General features: G+C 37.0%; 2 protein-coding genes across 2 annotated transcripts; one reads left to right on the plus strand and one right to left on the minus strand.

The window, feature by feature from the left end:
* The first annotated feature begins 6917 nt into the window (after positions 1-6917).
* Positions 6918-10500, plus strand: LOC109006196 (ABC transporter G family member STR-like). Its single transcript, XM_018985407.2, has 4 exons — positions 6918-7274; positions 7400-7579; positions 7745-8013; positions 8762-10500. The coding sequence occupies exons 1-4, from the start codon at positions 6918-6920 to the stop codon at positions 10401-10403; spliced, it is 2448 nt and encodes an 815-aa protein (XP_018840952.1). The 3' UTR covers positions 10404-10500.
* Positions 10501-11191: 691 nt separating this feature from the next.
* On the minus strand, positions 11192-24824 carry LOC109006195 (TPR repeat-containing thioredoxin TDX-like). Its single transcript, XM_035690580.1, has 9 exons — positions 24461-24824; positions 16212-16362; positions 16010-16097; positions 15832-15912; positions 15667-15731; positions 15332-15485; positions 15158-15273; positions 13488-13518; positions 11192-11796 (listed from the first exon to the last, which is right to left on the minus strand). The coding sequence occupies exons 2-9, from the start codon at positions 16344-16346 to the stop codon at positions 11468-11470; spliced, it is 999 nt and encodes a 332-aa protein (XP_035546473.1). The 5' UTR covers positions 16347-16362; positions 24461-24824; the 3' UTR covers positions 11192-11467.
* Positions 24825-25107: the final 283 nt, after the last annotated feature.

Consider the following 25107-nt stretch of genomic DNA (forward strand, 5'->3'; position numbering starts at 1 on the left):
AGTCCGGACCGAAGCTGAGATCGGTTGATCTTGATCCGTGAAATTACTAAATTTCAGTTTTTGGTCCGGTGCCGAGGTAGGGTTTTCCCACTCCGGACCAGACCGAACCGATTGAACAGGAAAATAAGTTAATAATTTATTTTTAAAATATTTTTAATAATTTAATATATTATTTTTATATATTAATTATATAAGTTAATGATATAATTTTCATCTAATTTATTATTATTGACTATATAAATATTTTTTTAATGAGTTAGTTACATAATTCACATTAATAATTCAATTAATTTAAATATAATAATTTAAATAATTTTTTTATTAATTTATTTAAAAAAAAAATTTTGGGTCATACCGAACGGACCGAAGAAAATGATGGACCTTTCGGTCCATCACCCCCGGACCGATTTACAGCCCTAGACACTTCCAATCCAGTAAATACACATGACCAGTTAAGGAAAAAAATAAAAAGATAAAAAATAAAAATAAGCGCGCGCGTAGTGTAAAGATGATCTTTGTTACTTACAAATATGATGTGTTGGCATGCACATCATTTATAAAATATTTATAATACCAATATTTTTTTATTGGTGTTATAACACCAATATTAATATATACTTTTTTTTTTATTAGTGTTAGATGTAAGACAGATTATATTTATAAAAGATTTAAAACACCAATTTTTTTTTTTTTTTTTTATCATTGAGAAATTAAACTGATCACTTCAATGGTGTGTTTAGGTTGAGTTTAGATGTTGAAGTGAGTTGAGTTGAGATGATAAAATATTGTTAGAATATTATTTTTTAATATTATTATTATTTTAGAATTTGAAAAAGTTGAATTATTTATTATATTTTGTGTTGGAATTTAAAAAAGTTGTAATGATGAATTGAGATAAATTGAGATAGGTTGATGATCTAAACGAAACTGTTTTTCAAAAAATAGGTTTGCAAATAGATTTTTTTCATGGGGATTCAACATGCACGAATCTAGCGACCGTTGCCGTTGGGCTAAATTAGCTAATATTGGCAATTAGTACAAACCACATGAGATATATATTAGGATATATAAAAAACATGAAAAAAATGATATTTGCAATCATGTATAGAGTATAAGAGCCGCACACTTATTTTGAAAAAAATGAGTAAATATAAGATTTACAGAAAAAAAAATTAATTTTTTAATAATAGACTCCACTTTTTTTAAAAAAGAATGCGCGATACTTTCGCATTAATCGATGAATACTGCTATATCTAACATTACTCGTAAAATTAACGCATATACATCTACTACAAATAATTAGCTAATTCACAAAGTAGGTCTCGTAGTACATTTTCATTAGAAAGTATGGAAGTCAGAATTACTAAATTTAATATATACGAACCACCCGGCCCCTCCCTTGTCTGTGGCCTAGCTGCAGCTTAATTGATGCATGGAGGCTGGCTACATGTAGAAGATCAAAGCAAATTAGCAAGCAAATTTACGTTCACCAATACCGTTGCTGGCGTCGTACTCGTCGTCGCTGCTATATATTAAGCATCTCCGGCCTCGAGGTGGCCTGCATAATTAGCTCAGAAAAACAGCTAGAGGCACGCGATATTGGCTCGGTTCAATCAGACCATGGAGTCATCGATCATCGATTGTGTGATTAGTACTGATCGTGGATTGACGTTATGTATGGTAAGATTGAACCAGGCCGGCCACCAATACCTCGGGGATCGACGTTGGTGCCTCATGCATGCAGCTTAAATTGGATTTGGATTGGATGCAACAATAATTAGGTGTTTAATTTCCTCACCTTTTGTTGGAGATCATGACATGATCAGTAGTATATGATCTGTTTCACGTACGGTTTTTCTGATCTCTATTTGTACCACTACAATAGAAAGGGTCTTTTGAGACGAAAATTTTCATCCCAAAAGATCCCAATTTCGCCCCGAAAAATTTTTTGGGACGAAAAAAATTCATCCCAAAGTCGTTCCAATATCATTGTGCCAAAAGGTATTTTGGGATGAAAATCGAAATCAAAAAAATTTCAATTTCGACGGAATTTTTTTTTTGTCACGGTTAAAATTCATCCCAAAAAATAGTTCGAACGGAAAAAATTTTAAGTTCGAACAGTAGTGACGTGTTTGAACAATTTCGAAATATGTTCGAACAAACATGAATTCGTTCGAACATTATGAATTGTCTTTGTGTTCGAACGTTAAATGGTCAGGTCGAACGGTATATGGGTTCGAACGGTATAGGCTATGTTCGAACACGACTGAAATTATTTACGTTCGAACGTTGTGTGATCGTTCGAACTCTACGAACATAAATTTCGTTCGAACATTATGTTTACGTTCGAACACTATTGTCGTTACATAGAGTTCGAACGTTTTATGTTCGTTCGAACGAAATCTCTTTAATTTAAATCAATAATAGAAAACCAAATAGACATTCATACTATTTGAAAAAATACATTAGAAACTGTTTAACACTCACAAAAGTGTTATAATAAGCGCAAACTAAATAAATAACAGTCGAGACGGGCATTGTTCGTACATAAATAGATCATCTTAAAATCTGTACGTAAAAAGCCATCAGTTGCTTGGAGGCCTGTACTGTTGCATAAGCTGCTGCATTTGGAGTTGCATCTGTCTTCTGAACTCTTCTTGTTGTTCTTCATGTTGTTTGAGGTGCATTTCCATATCTGCTTGTTTTGCCAATTGAGCCTTTAACTCATGCTGCCTTGCAGTCAATTCTTCGATTCTGGAATTCGCATTCTCTAGCGCTATAGAAGTCATAGATGCATTCCCAGAAGAAGAGGAAGAGGGACCAGGCTTTACACAACGACCCAAACCCCTCAAATATCCTGAACGTTGACCCAGGATTTGTGTAAAAATCTCAATATCACTTGTTGAGGATTTTTGATCTGACGCAGATTCAGCACGTAAGGCAACCATTTTATCCTAGACATATATAAGATAAAGAATTAATATCGTCATAAATATTTTAATATATTTAATTAAAACAGGTTATAATACTTACATAATTTTCACGGGCATCAGGATGAGTCCACTCTCCATTACGATCAGTGTGCGATGCAGCATATAATTTTGTCAGATCATAATTAGTATCTGAATCTTGCTACAATAAATGTGTTAAGATATAAAGTCATTATGATTCATCTAAATAATTAACTATATCCAATAAAAAAAATAGCAATACCAATTTCTTAGAAAGACGATGGAAAGATTTTGAGCCTGCATAATGATTAATCTTCAATTTTGATATATTTGTTTTGTTTATAGAACTTCGCTCCTGCAAAGAAATTGAAAATATTATGAAGCGAAATGACAAATAGGACAAGTAAAATAATTAAATTTCATTATACCTGATATGATGGATCCTCAAACATGTCACAAAGTTTTTCCCACTCAGAAGGTCGGACATCCTGGAAAGGATGTTGGCATGCATCTTCCTTCTTCTCAAACTTATTATAATGCTCATGACACCTCGCCTTAGAGCAGCGAGAAGAAGGAATGGAGCTCGTTTCCTTCATTGAGATCGTTATTGAGTTCTATAAAGAGCTCGGTGCTGCCAACCCAGACAATGGAGGGGCATGTAGAATCTTTGTCCGAGGAGCTCCTGTTATATTTTTAGCGGATGGACTCGCTGCATATCTGGGTATTCCTAGGCTTCTTGATGCCTATCCAAACATGCCGCCTAGAGAGTCTGATCCTTCAGGTGCTGCAGCTATGTCTCAGGACAAGGGACCATATTACACATATGAGATCGATACACTTGCTGATCATGAGGTCAAAGACTTGATTGTTGGTCCAGATGCTCCAGTGTACGATGGGACGAAGAGTATTAGGTAGGCAGATTTATCTTCTTTCTTCAAAATCATGAATTTGATTATTGCCAACAGTATTGACCCACGGCAGCACAAGACCGAGGTCGGCATGGATCGAGCGAGATTTATGATACGGGTCGCTCGTGGCATCCCGATCGACCTCGTTGGTTATATATTTGAGAGGACCCGATCAGAGGCACGGTTCATTACGACAGATATACTGCCGTTTGGGATCCTCATCACTCGATTTTTGCTACATGCCGGGGTTGTGTCCGAACCTACCGAGCGTTCTCGATTTCCGATGGCACCGATCAACAGCACCACCCTATCACGGAGCACGGGACACTCTAGATTTCGTTTTCGTGGGACTGTTCCTGACAGGGCTGAGATTCAGAGAGATGCACAGCCGGAAGATACTGGAGTATCGACTGGTGAGACATCTACACAGGCTGAGGCATCACGCACATATATTTGCGAGGAGATGGCTGACATATTGCTTGCTGAGAACGGCGTACACACATCAGTAGTGATTGATGCAGTGCATACTGCCATGTCTGAGTTGCGTACAGAGATTATGGCTACTGTCTCTGGGTTACGTACAGAGGTTAATGAGTTACGTACAGCGATTAATGCCAATAATGCAACTCAGGTCACACTTAGTACTCGACTGACACAGGTAGAGACACAATTAGCTGCAGTCGAGGATGTGTGTAGAGACCTCGCATCACAGTAGTTTTTATCTTTTATTTATATTTTCTTTTGTTATAGTTATGAACAATATATATGACATTTTGATAATTTGCTTTATTTGGTTGAGTAATATATATGTGGTTGATAATATTTATTTAACTAAAAATCTTATTTAACGTAAAAGAAATCATTAAAATATTTTAAAATTAATTACATAAAATTAATTAATGAATTTGTATATATGATAGATATTTTTTATATTTTGAGTTTCGTACCGAGATTAATCTTATACATTCGAATGTATAAATGTGATGCTTGAATATGTTCTAATTAAATATATTCCGTTCGAACGGTTTAGAAACATTCCCACCAGGATTTGCCACCAAATATTTTCCATTTGAACACAACAAATTATCGTTCGAACGTTTTTGAACTTTTCCCGCCATAATAAAGTAATTATCCGCCAAATTTTACTGTTCGAACGGAAAAAAAAAATTGAGACGATTTAATTCATCACAGAAAATACTGTTCGAACGGTTATTTTAACGTTCGAACAATTTTGTAAAGTCATCAATTTTTTGAGACAATTTAAATTTCATTCCAAGAAATGACTTTTAGGGACAAAAAAAATTTTGTTCTTAAATAATTTCGTCCTAAAATTTCAAATTTGTTGTAGTGTACGTAGCTCAGCTTCTTAATTCCATTAATATTATTTAATATTCCTTTGTTTTATAGATATTATATGATGATGATGATCTGCATGCATGGCGTCCAAATTGTACGTAGAAAACAATTAATAGTACTGTATCTTTAGTGGTTGGGGGAGGAAAAAGACATGGAGATCAATACTCCCAAGGAGATCATGATCATCATGTGTCTGATCTCTCTAGGAGTGCCGGCCGGCAAGGTTAATTTTCCAGATCATCATCCTGCTGATCTATATATATAGCCGGCCTTAAGTTATAGGTTTAGGTTTAGGATTTTACTCAAATGCGCTCTCTCTTAGTTATGTCTAGCTGTATTAATGTTTTCTTTGATTTAATTTGGTTGTGAGAGCCAGTTAAATAAAATATAAGCAGTCCCAAAATATATAATTAAAAGTGCAAATAATTGATTGCTTCTTAGAAATCATGATCCAGAAAAAATAAATCCCATGCATGCATCTTTTCTCACGATGCAAGGGAGATTTAGATTGCGTTTAGATAGTGAGATATTTTGAAATATTATATAAATAGTAGTAAAAAAGTAATAATAGAATGTTGAAAAGTAACGAATAGTAATAAAAAGTAGTAATAAAATAACGAATAGTAGTGACGTATTCTCATGAAAGAAGAAATGGCAATCATGAGAAAAATGCAAGGAATTTCTAGCTAGGACTGACATGCATAATAGCTGCATGACCCTATATATATAAACTCTGAACTTAGGCATTAATATGCTGTGCATACAAATTCCTGTCAATTAATAAGATTGCCCTTAATTAGGAGGATGCATGATCCATGCATTTGCTTTTAGATCAAACCAGACATGACACTAGTACTACCACAGGTAGGACCAAGATTTGGACTTATGATCACCTTATAAAGCTCCTGTCCACCTATTAATTCATGTCCTCATAATATATATTCTAGAATCTCATTTTTTTTTTTTTTTTGTTCCAAAATATATGGAACTTCCAAGATCCAACTATTCACCAATGAACGGGTTGCAGTGCCATCTAACTCTACCAAATTTGGCCCCTTTTTGTCAACATTGAGAAATTATTTGTACAAGTTCCGCGGTAGGCCTTTTGTAAAAAACCGTGAAAAAGTGTAATTTTTTTTTCTTTTTTAGTAGAATTTATATTTTTACGAAAGGTCTGTATATTGAAATTTGTCTATTTAAAACTTGTACCTAATATAACTTATCTATCTGCTAACTCTAGCCTTTTGCCCTTTAGATTTGAGAGGAAAAAAGAAAAAGATCAAAACAGGCCAGGAACTTGTCTCTAGTACTTCACAATGAAACAAAACCAGAATACATTTCGGTAATATCGAAGTAGATTTATGTCAAGCCCAAAGGGAAGTGAGAAAGACAGATCAGAGCCCCCAGCAAAAGAGTCTTGCCGTCTGATACAATATTCTCTTTAATTTGCTGCCTTTGTGTTGTCATAGTACATTCACAACCCTCTCCAATGCTTTTATTTCTGATATATATAGTACTAGTACAGCCTTCGCTTCTTGTCCACATTTCATGCACTAGGATCTCGATCTCTCCAGCTTTTATAGTACCCTTTCACATCTCAATCTCAACTCTTAATTACAAGCTTCTTGAAACGGGTAGTTAGCTAAGCCAACAGGCCAAGGCAAAAAAAGGTGTTGCTCCCCGTAAGTAATCAGTAATCAACATGGTAAAGCTCGGGCGGACAGATACAAAGAGAAGCCTTGAGAGCCTTATGGACGGGGACAAATCAGTTGCCATGAAAAATGGGGTACCGCCGGGAGCACGAAAGCTGCCAGTTCCAGGCCTTGGCCTTGAATTCAAGAACCTCTCGTACAGTGTCATAAAGAAGCAGAAGAAGGATGGACATTGGATCAAGAAAGAAGCATATCTTCTTAATGACATTTCTGGGCAGGCAATGAAAGGTGAGATTATGGCCATCATGGGGCCTAGTGGTGCTGGAAAATCCACATTTCTTGATGCCTTGGCTGGCCGGATTGCACAAGGGAGTCTTGAAGGATCTGTCAGAGTCGATGGAAAGCCAGTAATTAATCTTTCTTTTGCCTTTCTTCCTTAACATTCCAACTTCGTATTATAAGAGTACTTGTGAACTTTCTGTTCTTTTCGGCTGAGAATGGTGGTGATATATATGGGTCGGTGATTATGCAGGTTACTACAAGCTATATGAAGATGGTTTCTTCATATGTTATGCAAGACGACCAGCTATTCCCCATGTTGACAGTGTTCGAGACATTCATGTTTGCAGCCGAGGTCAGGCTTCCTCCTTCCATTTCCAGGGCTGAAAAGAAGAGGAGAGTCTATGAGCTCCTTGATCAACTAGGCTTGCAGGTCTCTCTCTCTCTCTCTCTCTAGCTAGTATAGTCAGCATCAATGATATTATGAAGGAAAATGTTTGGTCTACAAAGAAATCTTACAAAATGAACCACATCAAATCACGTTATGTCAGTTTGTAAGTTATCGCTTTATATATCTAGCACCGTTATGAATCTACAGAGTGCAACTCATACATATATTGGTGACGAGGGAAGAAGAGGGGTGTCAGGAGGGGAGCGGCGGAGAGTCTCCATAGGAATTGACATCATCCACAAGCCATCACTACTGTTCCTTGACGAACCCACCTCAGGCCTTGATTCTACAAGTGCTTACAGTGTGGTAGAAAAGGTGAAGGAGATAGCTAAAGGTGGCAGCACAGTTCTAATGACCATCCACCAACCTTCGTTTCGAATTCAAATGCTCTTGGATCGCATCACCGTCCTTGCAAGGTACACAAAATAGAGTGTTATTTTACACCCCTCTATTTACATGAGTTGGAAAATCTATATTGCTCAATCTGCATAATTTAGTATTTTAGAAACATAACCTACCCTTTGAGCATACAACTTGACCATATGTTGAGATAAGAAATATATGAATAATATGGAATGGAGGAATTCTACATATAATCGTAAAGTACGTAAATGCTTCGTAATCGCTTTGAAAAAGAGTGAGATCTATTATTAAAAAATTAATTTTTTTTATGTGAATCTCATGTTTTATTCATTTTTTTTTAAATTATTACGCGGTAGTTATATAATTTATGGTTGTAAATATCTTTACTGAATGAGTTGTACTGCTTATAAGTTGATGGATAAATATATCACTTATTGTGGAATTAATACAATTATTAAAAAAAAAAAGAAGTCAAAACATCACCTACTAGTTGACGTGGCAGGCTTTGATATCATCCATATCAGTTGTGTCTTGGTTTGTCAATGAACTGACTTGTAAATAGATTTTTTATTTGACACATTAAAAAAAAAAAAGTCAAAACATCACCTACTAGTTGACGTGGCAGGCTTTGATATCATCCATATCAGTTATGTGTCTTGGTTTGTGAATGAACTGACTTGTAAATAGATTTTTTATTTGACATATTAACTGGAATTCAAGTTAAGCTTATACAACGTGTCTTTTGTGATTTTCTACTTGATTTGATGCTTAATATTCAGCTATCATCACATGCAATTACAGGGGGAGATTGATATATTTGGGGAGCCCACTTGCCCTACCTGCTCATCTATCTGGATTTGGAAGACCAGTACCGGACGGTGAGAACAGTATTGAGTATCTCCTAGATGTGATCAAAGAGTATGATGAATCAACTATAGGGCTAGACCCACTAGTGCTGTATCAACTAGATGGCATCAAACCTGATCAAGTGGCCATGACACCCATTCCAAAAACACCAAAAACATCTCGAACGCCTTATGGAAAGAACCCTGCATCTAAGCACGCGATCAGACTCCGTAGTAGTGCATTCTCTTCTGGGAACATGACCTCTCAACCAAACTCTGGAAAGTTCGAGTATGACGATGAAGATGATGACGACGATGATGAAGAGGATTTTGACAACTCCCTTGAAAGGAAAGCTGTAAATACACCAATGAGCATGCACAGTGGTGCCTTTAATCCTCCCTTGGCTTCTAATTTCTACAAAGATTTCCCAGTCTGGCTTTACCATGGGGCAAGGGGGACCCCTCGTCGTCCACCATCATGGACTCCAGCTAGGACTCCCGGAGTACTCACTCCCGCAGGACCAAGAAGCTTGGTTTCAAGTCAATACCCAACACCTCAACAAAATCCCAGTAGAACTCCTGTGGTCTTTAGCTCGTCCCTGGACTCTTATGTACCCAATTCTTATGAAGAATTCGAGTACGAAGAGGATCTCGATGAGCCAAGCCATGGCTCCAAGTTTGCAAACCCATGGCTGCGTGAGGTTGTCGTGCTCTCATGGCGCACGGCACTTAATGTCATCCGCACTCCAGAGCTCTTCCTTTCACGTGAGATTGTGTTGGCAGTTATGGCACTCATTCTATCCTCCCTGTTCGGAAACATCGACCATCCTACCTTCAAAGACATCAACCGGCTTCTCAACTTTTACATCTTTGCAGTTTGCCTTGTTTTCTTTTCCTCCAATGATGCTGTCCCAACTTTTATCCAGGAAAGGTTCATTTTCATTAGAGAGACCTCCCACAATGCTTACCGTGCTTCTTCCTATGTCATTTCCTCACTCATTGTGTATCTCCCATTCTTTGCCATTCAAGGTTTTACCTTTGCAGCCATAACCAAAGCCATTCTTCATCTCGAAAGCAATCTTATGAACTTCTGGATAATCCTCTACGCCTCACTCATTACTACTAATGCTTATGTGATGCTTGTCAGTGCACTTGTCCCAAGCTACATAACAGGGTATGCTGTTGTGATTGCCACCACAGCTCTCTTCTTCCTGACTTGTGGGTTCTTCCTGAAGCAATCCCAGATACCTATTTACTGGAGGTGGCTCCATTTTATCTCTGCAATCAAATACCCATTTGAGGCATTGCTAACAAATGAATTCAAAGGGAAAAGGTGCTATAATGGGCTGCCTGAAGATCTCTCACCTGGTCCTCTGGGAAACGTGAAAATCAGCCCACTGCATAAAAGATCCATTGAGAATGGAGAACTGCTACCAAGAGAGAATTGCACGTTGATAGGAGAAGATGTTCTATTCTCAATGGATATTACAAAGGAAAATATTTGGTATGACATTGCAATCTTGCTGGCTTGGGGAGTTCTCTATCGCTTCTTCTTCTACTTGGTTCTGAGATTTTATTCCAAGAATGAGAGAAAATGAAGCATGTTACCTTTTGCATTTGCTTTTATCTTAAATTTATGTTTGTGTCCTGAATTTGGGACTAACATCTTTCAGAAACTGTTCTATACATGAATAATAAATCAAAGCTTATTATTATTATTATTTTCTTACTGCTTGTTTCCTTAATTACCATAACTCACAGAGGAAGATGCAATGAGACAATTTCTGTGTCTTTGTTAAACCCTAATCCTACCGGCCAACTGAATACACTTTCCTATATATACCGTATAATCATATGCATGCAAAGTTCTATGTATGAAATCCAGCTTGACTGACTTTACTAGTCTTGTTGCTATTACAGCCTATTTTTAAGCCAACTTGTATTTCTATGCTGACGAGATGACTATAAAAAACTGAATAAAAATATGATTTCAACACTTATTATAGCCTATTTTTCACTTGCATTATAGCCTATTTTGGAACATTTACCTTTTTTTATTAACATAAAAATGATATTTTATTAAAATTGAATAAAAACTAAACAGTTTTTCTTGCCATTAAATGATCATTTATTGCATGTTTCTTTATCATCTAATGGTGATGAATATGCCACATACTACTTAGTATGATCAAAATAGAATGAAAGTATGATGTATAGCATTACTCATATTGAATATATATGACCATTTTTTCCTCCTTTTTTAATTTTAATCAGTACCAAAGCAAATTTCTACTGGCATAGTCACCTTTTTAACGTTATCTTTACTAGTAAACTTGTGGTTATTGCCATGTGATTTTATGAAGTAATTCTAAATTTAAATAGGAAATTACATGCAAAAGGGCTGCAGGTGCGATCACACTTTTAATAGAAAAACAAAATCCCTGTCACTCACTGCAAACATAAGAAATCTTTTTTTTTTTATAAGTAAAACATAAGAAATCTACTAATGCTATTACTCTCGAGAGACAAAATCAGCAAGTCATTTACCAGGGATACACCATACTGTCTTCACAGACAACATTATAGACATGATCACAGTACTCAGAAGGCAACAGCAAGGAGAATTACAGGAATTCATACTTCAGCGACCTTTAGCTCATATCTAGCCCGCATGCTGTGCAATCTTCCTTTCAAGTGCATCTTTGTCAACCCCAACAACCTTATCCACTTCCTCCCCATTTTTTAGAAAGAAGAAAGTTGGAACACTGTTAACATTCCAGCGTCCAGCCACTTCCCTGGCCTCATCTATGTCGACTTTCAAAAAAACTACTTTTGGGTACTTTGCAGCTAAGCCTGTGTAGAGGGGTGAAATGAAACGGCAGGGACCACACCATGTTGCAGTGAAGTACAGGATTGCAAGTCGAGATGTCCTTGTTGCAGCATTCAACTTTTTTTCCAGTTCACCAGCAGAGTGAATACTAATAACTTCCCCTGTTGTAAACCAAAAGCATGATAAGATAGTAAGAAGCACCATTGCATGTTACTCTTTTTGTATATCAATGATATAGAGAATAAAGGTTTTGTCCAAACGATTTTTTTTTAACAAGTAATTTTTCTCCAAAGGAATTATCATATAACTACATGTTTCAGTCGGTTTTAAGGTCCTAGCAGCGGTAATGAAAGGGGTTCAGACATTTCTCTATCTATCTACCAATTAATATGCCCAAAGTATTTAGCTCCATTTACTTCAACCCTCCATTCTAACTCCCCCAATACAAATTTTCAAGCATATTGAGTTACTCCAGTTTCTGCAACTCATATAAGGCAGATAAATGGCTAATGTACTGTATGCGTCTATGCTTGTAACCCTCTCTTCCACCAAGATTCAATAGCTTCCACATAAGTTTATTGATAAAGCTGTGTGTTATGAGTCTATGCTTGTAACCCAAGCTTTTAGTCTATAAAGAAATAGTACAGACATAGGGTGCGAATGTTGTTTGACATATGTGACTATGAGCAATCACAGTGGTAGAACATGGAGCTGTAGCTAAGTGCTACAGATGGTCTAATCAGATTAATTGGAAGTGATTGACACTGGAACTTTAATGAAAGTAAAGCCATCTCCTACTACTCCATCCTGGTTGTTGATAATTAGTGTAAGACATTGATTGTTTACAATTGTGACTGTTAGATTGCTCTGAGTGAAGTTTATTAATTGTTGAAGCTGAGTGGGGTAAGTAGATATGATCATAACCTTTTGGTTTCTACTTTCCAATGCCATGTTCTACTATATGCTAAAAATTGTTAAGTCTTCTCTTTAGAAACCTTGTTTTATGTATTTTATATGATATGTTATAAATTGCAAGTTTATTTAAATGCTTTTATCTTGCATGCTTCCACCATGTTTACAACATAAATATACCAATGTTCTGAATAATTTCTCGTTATGAAAAGTTGTAAAAAAAATGTAAAAGGAAATAAAGAAGAGTACGGCATGAATGTAAGAAATGATTTTTAAGTTTATTTTTCTGTATGAAATGAAATGATGAGCAATGGCATGGGAGTGCACACGTTGGCCATGGTTGTGAAGTCATATTTCTTACAATCGTCCACCCTTGCACCGAGACAGTTTTGTGGGGGCCACCCAAAGAAAAAATTAAAATGATTTCCATACGTCGTACATAATGTTTTTATCATGATTTTTATAAATCTTTCCAAAAAAATCAAATATTTATAACTTTATTTACCATATGAGTATTCAACTTATTCCTGTTTCTATGTTTTTGCTATCCAGATGCCATTGAAGATGAATCCTACAGGCCAGGGGAATTAGAGTCAGAGTTGTTACCCAGACGAAGCTTTATAATAAGTGCTAGTAGCATATTAGAGACTTGATTTTAGTTTATTATTTTTGCATTAAAAACAATATATTGTTTAAGTTTCCTTTTATAAGTTATAACATCGTAATCACCAAAAATGTTTGCTTAGGCATTTAGTTTTAAAGGGTTTTTTAATCTTTTTTCACTGGTATGAATTATATGTAGTATCCTGTCCTTAACGGGAAGGGGTGTTATACCTTATATCAAAATCAAATGTATAAAAGCTGAGGAAAAGTACACGCATTCAAACTGGAGAATTATGAATACTTGTTTATTATAAACGGACAAAATCAACAGCCATACCATCATTCAAAGCAGACAACGCATCTTGATCCTGCATTAATTGAAAAGAACTATAAGATTCATAGTAGAGGTCATCCATCTATAACTTAGGACATGTTCACCAAGCATGGGGAGGATAAAAAGGGGCGTCATCATTCAATCACTTGAGGCTTCTGACCTCAGTATAACAGCTCACAAGCCTATATTGCCCCCAGCCCTCTGAAACAACAAAAAGTGGAAAAGGAAAATCTAATATAGCCACGTAAATTGGGAGTTTTTATTGCATATGTGAAAATACGTGGTTTTGGGAGCAAAGGTGCAGCTGAATATATTTTTTTTATATCCCCAATGCATTGCTCAGTTTTACTAAATGGCACTCCTAAGGGCTTTTTAATCAATACCCGTGGCCTGCACAAGGAGTATCCTCTCTATCCTCTCCTTTATTTGTTGTAGTTATGGAGGCCTTAAGTAAATTGACATCTATGTCAATGGAAGGGGGTTTGCTCTCGGGATTCTTGTTATTTTTTCCTTTTCCTGTTCGCATTGCTGATCGCTTAGAGAAGCCAAAACATGATTTTTTGTGGGGTCGGTTTGGATAATTTGGAGTCTAGATTTCATGTAGTTAAGTGGACTAAGGCATGTTCTCCAGTTTCAGACAGGATTGGGGATCTGAAACTTAATTATCTTTATTGAAACCTTATGAGTTAGTGGTTAGGTAGTATACTTCTGAGACTCAGTCTTTGGAGGTCAATCAGAGACTCTTTCCCATTTTGTTAGATATGAGGTAGGGGATGGTTCGAGAATAAAGTTTAAGCATGATGTGCTGTGTGGTAATCAGATCATTAAGGCAGTTTTTTCAGAGTTCTTCAATTTTGCTCAATTCAAGGAAGCTTTAGTGGTGGACAATTTACAAATCTCTTAATCAGTCTCAGTGGGGTGTTGATTTTTCCAGAGCGGTCAATTTTTTAGAGGTAAGTACTCTTGCTTTGTTATTTGGTAGGTTGTATTTTGCTCATTCAAGACGGGATGAAGAGTATATATTCTATTGGGTCCCCTCAAAGTGAGGGAAGTTCGTAGTAAGATCATTTATAAGTGTTTTGTCCTCCAATAAGAGATCATCTTTCCTATCATTTGGTGAAAGAAGGCTATACAAGTGGCTTTCTTTTTTTTTGGACAGCAGCTCCAGGAAAGGTTCTTGCTGTTCACAACATAGAGAAGTGACGTGTTAGTTATTTGATTAGTCTTGTGCTTGCAAAAGGAGTGGGGAAATAATTGATCACCTCTTGCTTCAGTGTGAGATAGCTAGCATTTTATGAAATTCAATTTTCAGTCTGTTTGGACTAAATTTGGGTCATGAGTTGATGGGTTGTAAATTTTTCTTGCCATGTTGGGAAGGCCAGGTAGGAAATCCTCAGAATGCAACATTCTGGAAAATGATTCCATCATGTTTGATGTGGTAGTGCATTTGGAGGGAAAGAAATGATTAGTCCTTCGTTACCTTTAGTTGGATGAACCTTCATTTTTGTTGTATTTCTAGTTTCAATTACTTTCTTGCTCTTGTTTAATTTTCTATCCAAAAAATCCCGATAAGAAATGGAGTAGGTATCATATATAATCATGCCATCTAATTGATACCAACATTTCCAAAAGGACATATAAGTAAATAAAAAATTGACTTTAAATTCAACTACCTGCTCTTGAGCTTGCTGTTGTTGCCTCTCAAATTCAGCCTTTTTAACTTCCCTTTCTTTTCGCAAGCGTTCATACTTTCTGCGATGCTCTTCAATCCGTTGGGCACTTGGTTCAACTTATCAATTGAAAGAATTCTCAAGCAATGATTTTGTAGGGGCCTTGTCTGATCAAACCAAGATCTTTTACCTTTTTTAGCACCAAACCTATCTCCTCATCATAGTCCAACTTCGACGCTGGAAGCAGATCCTTTGCTGCTTCTTCCCACTGGCCAAACATGGCCCTTGCCATTCCTCGTACTTTATATCCTTTTGCTGAGTCAGGGTTGATCTAGAACAAAAGAGATGGATCTTTAGAAGAAATAAGTATAGGGCTTATGCGTATCCATCTTGTGTCATACATGGTAAATACAAACTCAGACTCAGATGCATCACTACTTCATTTGTAATTTTAAGTGGAACCTTTTGTACAGTTTGCAAAAGTACAGATATAAGAAGAGCCTTTAACAAACCTCCAAAGCTGCATCAGCATCACGAATTGCAGCATTTGATTTGTTCAATTTGGCAAAGACACTAGCTGAAAGCATGAATTTCAGTTTTTCAATAGAGTGAAAAAACGAGTAGAAGCCTAGGAGTGTGACAACCATAATTAAAATAATTTCAAATGACAAAATTACCTCTAGTGGAATATAATATTGCAGAAGTTGGGTTCAGCATGATTGCTTCTGTTAGGTGATCTATGGCGTCATCCAGTTTACCTGAAATACAAATTATAATTAACAGAGAAAAGAAGCCACAAAACACAAGCAAAGAATTCTGAATTGAAAAGGTTAATCAAAAGAAAAGATGCCATGCCTTGAGCAATAGCTTCCATAGCTCTTGATTTTGCTATTTGAGCAGCTTTGCAGTTCTCTTCCATAACATCTGCTGAACGGTTTACCATCTGCCATTAAATAAAGCACAAATCTGCTCGTTCAAGGAGCTAGTATATAACCCCAAACAAAAAATGAAAAAACCCCAGGAGCAAACATTCGTGCTAAGCTTTTGTGCCACCCACCTTTTGCGGAGTATCATCATCAGGCTCCACAACATCAGTAACGTCCAGCTCAATATCAGACTCAATTATGCCATCATCATCCTGGGTTGAAGTATTTGGATTTTTTGTATCAAAAAGTTCCCTTGTGTTCGACATTTTTCACTACATTTTCCTGCACATTTTGTGATAATCAGACCCTACATTACACACTACCAAGCAAAATGAACAAGAAAAAGATCTGACTGGAATGAACTGTTAAGAGCCTGATTATTTGTGTTTTCAGAAAGCAATTTTTCAAAACTGTATTTATTAGAAAAAAAAAAAAAAAAAAAGAAGAGAGAGAGAGAGAGAGAGAGAAATAAATAAACTTACCACAACAATGATTTCAATGGTTTTATTTTTCTCAAAATGAAAACTAAAAAAGAGCCTCAAGGCTCCCAACACATGCTTTAGATTTTCTATGAAAAGGGGCGCTATTAAGAAAAATTATATAGACAGTTTCTTCAGATGCTCTAGGTAGACCTTTTTGCACAATTTTATATTATTTTTCGAGACTTTAATAGAGAAACCTTCTTGAGTGAATGATTCTGTTAGGTATCAAATTTTTGGTATTCTAAGCTTCAATGCGGGTTCTCTTCAGACCAGGTATCTCAGTGTCCCATTGATCTCCACCAGGCTTAAAAAGTCTGATTCCAAGATTATAGTGGAGAAGAATGAGCGCAGGGTAATAATTCCATACTGATCCAAACCAATCCATATGCTCCCATTTTTTATTTTTTTGATAGGTAAAGCCTCTATCCCACATTATATGCTCCCATTTTTAAGAATATTCCAGCTAGAACCATAAAACTATGGTAGGGAAGAGGAGTCTTGTCCAATCTTTCACTACAAAAGGTATTGTCAAGACGAAGGGGATGAAAGAGTTCTATCAGGAAGTACTAAAATGGGGCCAAATTGCAATGTTTTTGTTTTCCTGATTTGACTCCTTTGAACACACTTTGTCATTCCCATCTCTTGTGAGAAAAGCAGATTAAAAATAGACCAATCATTAAACACAGGTTTGAGTTTAGACAAGACAGGAGCAACAAAGCATGTTCTTTTAAAAAAATAAATAAAAGAAAGAAAGAAAGACCATAGAGTTATAATGTTAATTGATATTGCACTGCAAGTTGGCCAAACTTTGTTGGGGCAATGCAAGTCAACCACTCAGACATCATGGAGAGCAATTGTCAAGAGAAGAGAAAAGAAAGAAAAGTATTACCTAACATGTATATTTATAATGATATACACACAAGTACTAAGGATATTCTTGAAGTGTTGATAATTATATAAATTGATAAGGTCCAAAAGGAAAATACGAAAAGAAGTGTCATTACAGTTGGTAATCCTTTCCCTCCTAATTCTCCAGGGTTTTGAGGCATAACAGCATGCATGCCTAGGAACTACCTCAAGTTTGAGGAAAACCCATACCCTTCACTTCTTCTTGCCACTTTTCTTTTCAGTTGTCCAAATGTTTCTCATTGTCAAGACTCAAGGAAAAATGCATTTTAAAAAGTATTAAGAATTCCAAAAAATAAGAATTGGGGTGGTTTCAGAAAGGAACAATATTTGCGGCATGGACAAGAAAAGGTCCTCCGAAATAAAGTTCAGGTTACCATGTGATTTATTTTATTCACATGCAAAGCACAATTACAATGAAGTGTGGATATCCTTCAAGTACCCAGGAGTCCTTCATGTATAAACCTTACCATTAAAATAAAAACTGAGCTCAGTAACTTACAGCAACTTAAAGGAGTCTTGAGTTTTTATATCTTTGGCAACATTTATGAAAGTATGTAGATATGGTGAAATAACTAGTTGTCCCAAAAGCTTAAACTGATGGAAAGAGGTAGATTTAATTATTTATATTAGCTTAACACTCCCCGTCACATGTGGACTGGACTCACCCTCAATAAGTGGGCCCAACACATGGAATATTTAACTAATTGGGTGAAGTGTAGAGTCAAGGTTCAAACTCAAAACCTGGCTCTGATACAGTGTAAAATTACCACTTGTCCCAAAAGTTTAAGCTAATGGGAAAATGTAGATTTAATTATTTATATTATCTTAACAGGTATGCCTATTCTATTTGTAATTGTGTGAGATCTTCAGTGGTATATGTCAACAGATACAGGCCAAGACTAAGGCTACAAGTTGTTTTATACATTCAGCCATTTTCATTTTTAATTGTCGTATGCATTAACAATTCTTTTATACATGTTTATTAGCTGGCATAGTATGAGAGGTTTAGGTTGTTAGTTTGTTAAAGGATTCTCTGTATATATGCTCAAGAGCACAAACCTGTACAGCACTAATTTTTACAGCAATGGAAATGCAACTTTTCCTCCATTGATCTGCTCTTTATATTTTCTTTTGCTCAACTGCGACTGTTTCACATCCTTACATGGTATCAGTGAGCCAGCGAGAGCATTTTCAATGGCAACTCCTAGCTCAGATTCTTCTAAACTTCATTCAAACCCAAAATCAAACACATTATCTCCATACCTTAATCTCAGTGATCCGGTGAATCCATATCGCCTTGACCATGGCGATAACCCAGCCCTAACCCTTGTTGCTGACCTCCTTACCAAAGACAATTACACCACACGGTCTCGCTCAATGCGTCGTGCTCTTCGCGTAAAAAACAAACTTGGTTTTATCACCGGATCCCTTCTCAAACCATCTAAACCGATATATCCTTTACTTGAGCTTTGGGAGCGTTGTAACGACATGGTCGTTTCTTGGCTCCAAAACTCCATCAATCCTTCTCTCCAGCCTAGCGTTCTCTTTGTTGATGATGCTCGAGAAATCTGGTTGGATCTTCAAGAACGATTTTCCAAACAAAATGGTCCCCGTATTTACCAACTCAAGAAGGCTTTGGCTGCTCTGCTTCAAGAACACGATCCGGTAAGTATTTACTATGGCAAATTAAAAGCTCTCTGGGATGAACTTTCTGTATACGATCCCACTCCCACTTGCAATTGTGGTACTATGAAAACCTTGCTGGATAGATATCAAAGAGATTGTGTGCTGCAATTTTTAATGGGTCTCAACGACTCTTATTCCCCTATCCGAGACCAAATCATGCTTATGGATCTGATTCCCCCTGTCCCCAAAGTGTTTTCCCTCATGCAACAGCAGGAAAGACACCACCAAATGACCTCCCACACCCCATCCCCCGAAACCATGGCTATGGCAGTCAAGAAACCCTACAAATTTCTCTCTAAGCCAAACCAATCCTTCAAAAAAGACCGTCCCTATTGCAACCACTATAAAATCACTGGCCACACCTTCGAGACCTGTTTCAAGGCTGGCAATGCTGAGCCTCCCATTTGCTCACATTGCAACTTGACTGGCCACACCATTGAGAAATGTTACAAACTCAATGGATATCCACCTGGCCACAAATATCATACCAAGCAGCAGCAGCCAGTGGCGGACCTATTAAGGGGCAGGGGGCGATGGCCCCCCCAAAGTTGGAAAAAATATATATATTAATTTTTTTTATTTAATATGATTATATTAATCTCATATTGTGTTGGCCCTCTCTTAAAAATTATCTTGACCCCTTTTACAAAATTATTTTGATCTTATAGATTATTTTGACTCAGAAATAGAATAAAAATTATATTATTATAGTTTTAGCTTTGCTCGGCCCCCCTACAACAAATTCTTGGTTCCGCCACTGGCAACAGCCCTTTGGTTTCCTTGCAAATCATACCTCTCTTTCGTTTGCCAATGACTCTGAAGGAAACTGTGATGACAAATTTGGTTTGACCAAGCAACAATATCAGCAACTAATGGCATTGATCCAACCTCAGGATTCTCCAATTGTGGCTTCTGCCATTTACTCCAGGAACCCACCTCAACCCTCTCTTCATACAGCATCATGTTCCAAAATGTTTGGTACGTTCATTTCTTTGTCTACACACACACATAAATCCATAAATACATCTTCCATCGATTGGATACTAGACACAGGTGCTACAGACCACATGGTCTGCAGCACCACCTTTTTTACCACCATCACATCCACTGTTCATTATTTTGTGAAACTGCCTAATGGCCATTCAGCTCCTGTTACACATACTGGAACAATTCAGTTAACGAACTCCATTGTTTTACATGATGTTCTCTGTGTGCCATCATTTTCTTCCAACCTTATTTTAGCAAACAAACTAACTTCTACTCTACATTGTTGTTTGCTCTTCTTTTCCACTCACTGTTTTATTCAGGACCTGCATTCATGGATAACGATTGGGAAGGGTGAGCTCAAGCATGGCTTGTACCACCTCATTTGCAAAGAAGTTCTCCTCTCAACTCTGTCCACTTTTCTCTCGACAGACTCATACAGCAACAATAAAAATTTCACTTGTTTTACTTCCATTACAAACTTTGTTTCCAATACTAACCTATGGCATTGTCGCCTAGACCATTTATCATTTCCTCAATTGCAGTTAATTTCAGATTCTCTTGTACACAAGCAAATTTCATCTATTAATGAAAAGTCTTGCACAATTTGCCCTTAGCTAAACTTTATCGTTTACCATTTCTTGATAGTTCACACTCCTCATCGAGAATCTTTGAGCTCATCCATTGTGACTTATGGGGCCCTTGCTCCACAATTGCCCATGATGGCTCAAAGTATTTATTGACTATTGTTGATGACTTTTCAAGAACTACATGGCTTTATTTGCTTGCTGCCAAAACCGAAACAAGAAAATGCATTGAAGTTTTTTACAAAAGTTGTGTGGAAACCCCTCAACAAAATGGCATTGTTGAGAGGAAACACCAGCACTTATTAAATGTGGCTCGTGCCATTCTTTTTCAAGCTGGTCTTCCCTTAACTTACTGGAATGAATCCATCCTTACAGCCACATACATCATTAATAGGCTTCCCTCACCCCTTCTAAACAATAAAACACTTTATGAGCTTCTCTTCAATAAGAAACCCTAATATGCTCATATGAGAATTTTTGGTTCCTTATGTTTTGCTGCCACACTTCTCCAAAATAGAAAAAAATTTGACCCTAGAGGTCGTGCATGTGCATTCCTTGGCTATCCTTTTGGCACCAAGGGCTACAAACTTTTGGATCTCAAAACTAGCACCATCTTCATTTCAAGGGATGTTACTTTTCATGAATTCGTTTATCCTTTTCAAACACCTCTCTTACCTCCTCCACAATCCCACCTATGCCCATTTTCTCTCCTCCCTGAGCACCTTTCTCAGATTTTCCAACTTCCAACCCTCCTACTCCCATATCTTCTTATCCTTCACACCATACCCCTCCCATTGTCTCTACCGATTGCCTTACTCCCTCCTCCCTTTCTCCCCCTTCTCAACCAATCAATCCCATCACTCCTTTGCCTGCTGCCCCTGCACTTCGCAGATCCACCAGACACAGAACTACTCCTCAATATCTGAAGGACTTTCACTGCAAACAAGTCAGGCTTGCCTCACCTCAGCAATCAAGCAGATCCTTTATTAAATGGTAAGTCTTTTTCTCTCTCTGATTGCTTATCTTACAAGCATTTTAACCCCTCTTTTCAAGCTTTTTCATCATCCATTTCAATTCAAAATGAGCCCAATTCATATAAACAAGCAATTAAAGATCATGAGTGGTGCAAAGCTATGGATGCTGAAATTGAAGCTTTGGAAAATAACCATACTTGGACCATCACTCATTTGCCTAAAGGGAAAGAAGCAATCGGTTGTAAGTATGTATATCGAATTAAATTCAAGTCTGATGGTACTGTAGAAAGACTTAAAGCTAGACTTGTAGCTAAAGGCTACACTCAACAAGAAGGCATAGATTATACTGAAACTTTCGTACCCGTTGCAAAGCTTGTAACTGTTAGATGCCTTCTTAGTATTACTGCCATCAAATGATGGTATTTATGCATTCCTTAATGGTAATTTACATAAAGAAATTTACATGAAGAAACACCCGGGATACACTAAGGGTAAACCAAATCAAGTTTGCAAATTGCTTAAAAGCCTTTATGGCCTCAAGCAAGCCTCACGACAATGGAACTCTAAACTTACTTCATCCCTCATTGCCTTCGGCTTCATCCAGTCAAAGTCTGACTACAGTTTATTTACCAAGCATGACGGGGACAGTTTTATTGCTTTGCTGATTTATGTTGATGATTTTCTGGTTGCTAGCAATTCCAATGATTCCATTGCTTCTCTAAGAACTTTTTTGAATAAAAAATTCAAGATTAAAGACCTTGGTTGTCTCCGTTATTTCTTGGGCTTGGAAATTGCTAGATCTTCCAAGGGTATAGACATTTGTCAAAGGAAATATGCCTTGGCAGAATCAGGTATGCTTGGATGCAAACCCCTTAGACTTCCCATGGATCAACACTTCAAAATCAGTAAATCTGAAGGCACTCCACTTCTTGATCCTAGTGTATTTCGAAGGTTAATTGGTAGGTTATTGTACCTCACAATAACCCGTCCAGACATTTGCTGTGCTGTTCAATTATTAAGTCAATTTATGGATCAGCCTTCTTCCTCACACCTGGCAGCAGCTTAACGAATTTTGAGATACATTAAAACTGCACCTGCTCAAGGCCTTTTGCTCCCATCCTCATCTCAGCTTCAACTTACGGTTTATTATGACTTGGATTGGGCCTCTTGCCCGGATTCCCGTCAATCTACGACAGGATATCGTGTTTTCTTAGGCCAATCTCTTATTTTTTGGAAAACTAAGAAGCAAACGGTTGTCTCAAGATCATCAGCTGAAGCCGAGTATCGCTCCATCACTGCCACCTGTTCAGAACTCACTTGGCTTCGATATCTTCTTCATGATCTTGGTATTTCTCATCCACAAGCAGCCATTCTCTACTGTGACAACCAAGCAGCCCTTCACATTGCTGTCAATCCGGTGTTTCATGAGAGAACCAAGCATATCGAGCTTGATTGCCACTTGATACGTGATAAAATTCAAGAAGGAAGTCTAACTACAGCTCATGTTTCCTCTCAAGCACAACTGGCCGATACATTCACCAAAGCTCTACCATCTTATCTTCTTCAAGCACTCTTATCCAAGATGGGAATAGTAAATTTCTATTCTCCATCTTGCGGGGGGGTGTCAACAGATACAGGCCAAGTCTAAGGCTACAAGTCGTTTTATACATTCAGCCATTTTCATTTTTAATTGTCGTATGCATTAACAATTCTTTTATTCTTTTATACATGTTTATTAGCTGGCATAGTATGAGAGGTTTAGGTTGTTAGTTTGTTAAAGGATTCTCTGTATATATGCTCGAGAGCACAGACCTGTACAGCACTAATTTTTACAGCAATGGAAACGCAACTTTTCCTCCATTGATCAGCTCTCTATATTTTCTTTTGCTAAACTGCAACTGTTTCACATCCTTACAGTATAACGCAAGCCCTACATGAATTTTAAGCAAAAAGATCTACAAGACAGTGGCAGAGCCAGCATCTTTGGCATGACCAATCAATTTCAGTTGTGTGAAGATGGTTCCTACTTACCTCATTTTGCGCATTTGGAAAGAAATGAATGGCAGAATCTTTGACAATCGCATAAGGATTTTGGACAAGCTCAAATTTTTTTATCAATACTCTTTTATCTTGGTGTTTCCATAGATTTTAATGGGCTAAATCTATGACCTTCTTATATCTTTATGGCATCTCTTTTATACACTTTCTATGTAATTGTTTAGCACTTACTAAAAAAAAAAAATTATTACTTGAAAAAAAAAATAGATTTTGCTTCTCGCGAGTCCACCAGGTCATCTTGAAAATGACTGTCTTCCATGAATATGATTGTAATGTATGGAATATATGTCAAAGTTGAAGTGTTGAAGTATTTCTATTGATTGTTCACGTCATACAGCCTCAGTCACAAGTCCAATTGTTTCCATTCGAATTATCCTGCATCTTTAGTATAATCCAAAGTCGTACTAATTGGAATTTATCGTTCCACAATATGATCAATCAAGATAATAAACTAGCTGCTGCTTCTACTGCAATGTCAGTAACAAAGTACATAAAGAAATGCCAAGCAGATTCAACCTACCAGTTGAATTCAAGCTCCCAAGCTTCAAACCCAAAAGATAAAATAAAATTCCCAGGTGACTCGAACAAAGAATAAAGTCGAATAAATACTATGATATACAGTATACAAGTCGAAAACTACACTATGAGATGTATTCTAAATGCAATATTTTTCTCTTCAAACCCAAAAAAAGTGCAATACCTTTGGGGATAGGACTTGAAGAAGCTGAGAGAAGGTCCGTGTAGAAGTGAAGGGCTCGACTTGCAATGGCTCACAAATTGCTTCAGCTCTTCTATCTTTTTTCGCATCCATTGGGTGCGTCGGTTGCTTTTCCCTCTCTCTCTCTGGAAGGCAATTGGGATATTTGGAGTCTTCCCGAACTGGGTGAGTTTCGATGGACTTTAGCACCGATCGTCGTCGAAGACAAGCCACTTTTGACATGGGGTGGACGTGCTGCTCTAATTGGGGAAGAGTACGATACCAGATTGTCATCTTGGGCTCCTTTATCTTTGAATAAATTCGGGGGGTCCATTGACCCAGAATCGAATTCCTGCGGAAAGTGAAAATGAAGCATAATTTCACTGTCAATCTGATCGTAGGATGTAGCCATTTCGAGATAAAAGGTTGCAACCTCGTATCAACTTACGTTTCCAAGTTGTTTCAAGAAAAAATATATATATTCGTCCAACTTTACGGCTACTTTCTTTTTTTCGTTTTCATGTTCGAAAGACATAATATTATTATTCTTTATTGGTAATTTCGTTAACGGATGTAATTAGATTTGTAAATAAATAAGGCTACTCGATAATCATCCGATGTTAAATTTGAATTCAACTCAATTTATTTAT

Source organism: Juglans regia, chromosome 6 (assembly GCF_001411555.2).
Source record: "Juglans regia cultivar Chandler chromosome 6, Walnut 2.0, whole genome shotgun sequence".
Classification (NCBI taxonomy): domain Eukaryota; kingdom Viridiplantae; phylum Streptophyta; class Magnoliopsida; order Fagales; family Juglandaceae; genus Juglans; species Juglans regia.

Coding starts and splice junctions, on each gene's coding strand:
- LOC109006196 (XM_018985407.2), top strand. CDS start 6,918: ATGGTAAAGCTCGGGCGGACAGATACAAAGAGAAGCCTTGAGAGCCTT. Junction 7,580..7,744: donor TTGATCAACTAGGCTTGCAG/GTCTCTCTCTCT, acceptor ATGAATCTACAG/AGTGCAACTCATACATATAT. Junction 8,014..8,761: donor CGCATCACCGTCCTTGCAAG/GTACACAAAATA, acceptor ATGCAATTACAG/GGGGAGATTGATATATTTGG.
- LOC109006195 (XM_035690580.1), bottom strand. CDS start 16,346: ATGTCGAACACAAGGGAACTTTTTGATACAAAAAATCCAAATACTTCA. Junction 15,732..15,831: donor AATATTATATTCCACTAGAG/GTAATTTTGTCA, acceptor TCATGCTTTCAG/CTAGTGTCTTTGCCAAATTG. Junction 11,797..13,487: donor GTTGTCTGCTTTGAATGATG/GTATGGCTGTTG, acceptor GGTTTACAACAG/GGGAAGTTATTAGTATTCAC.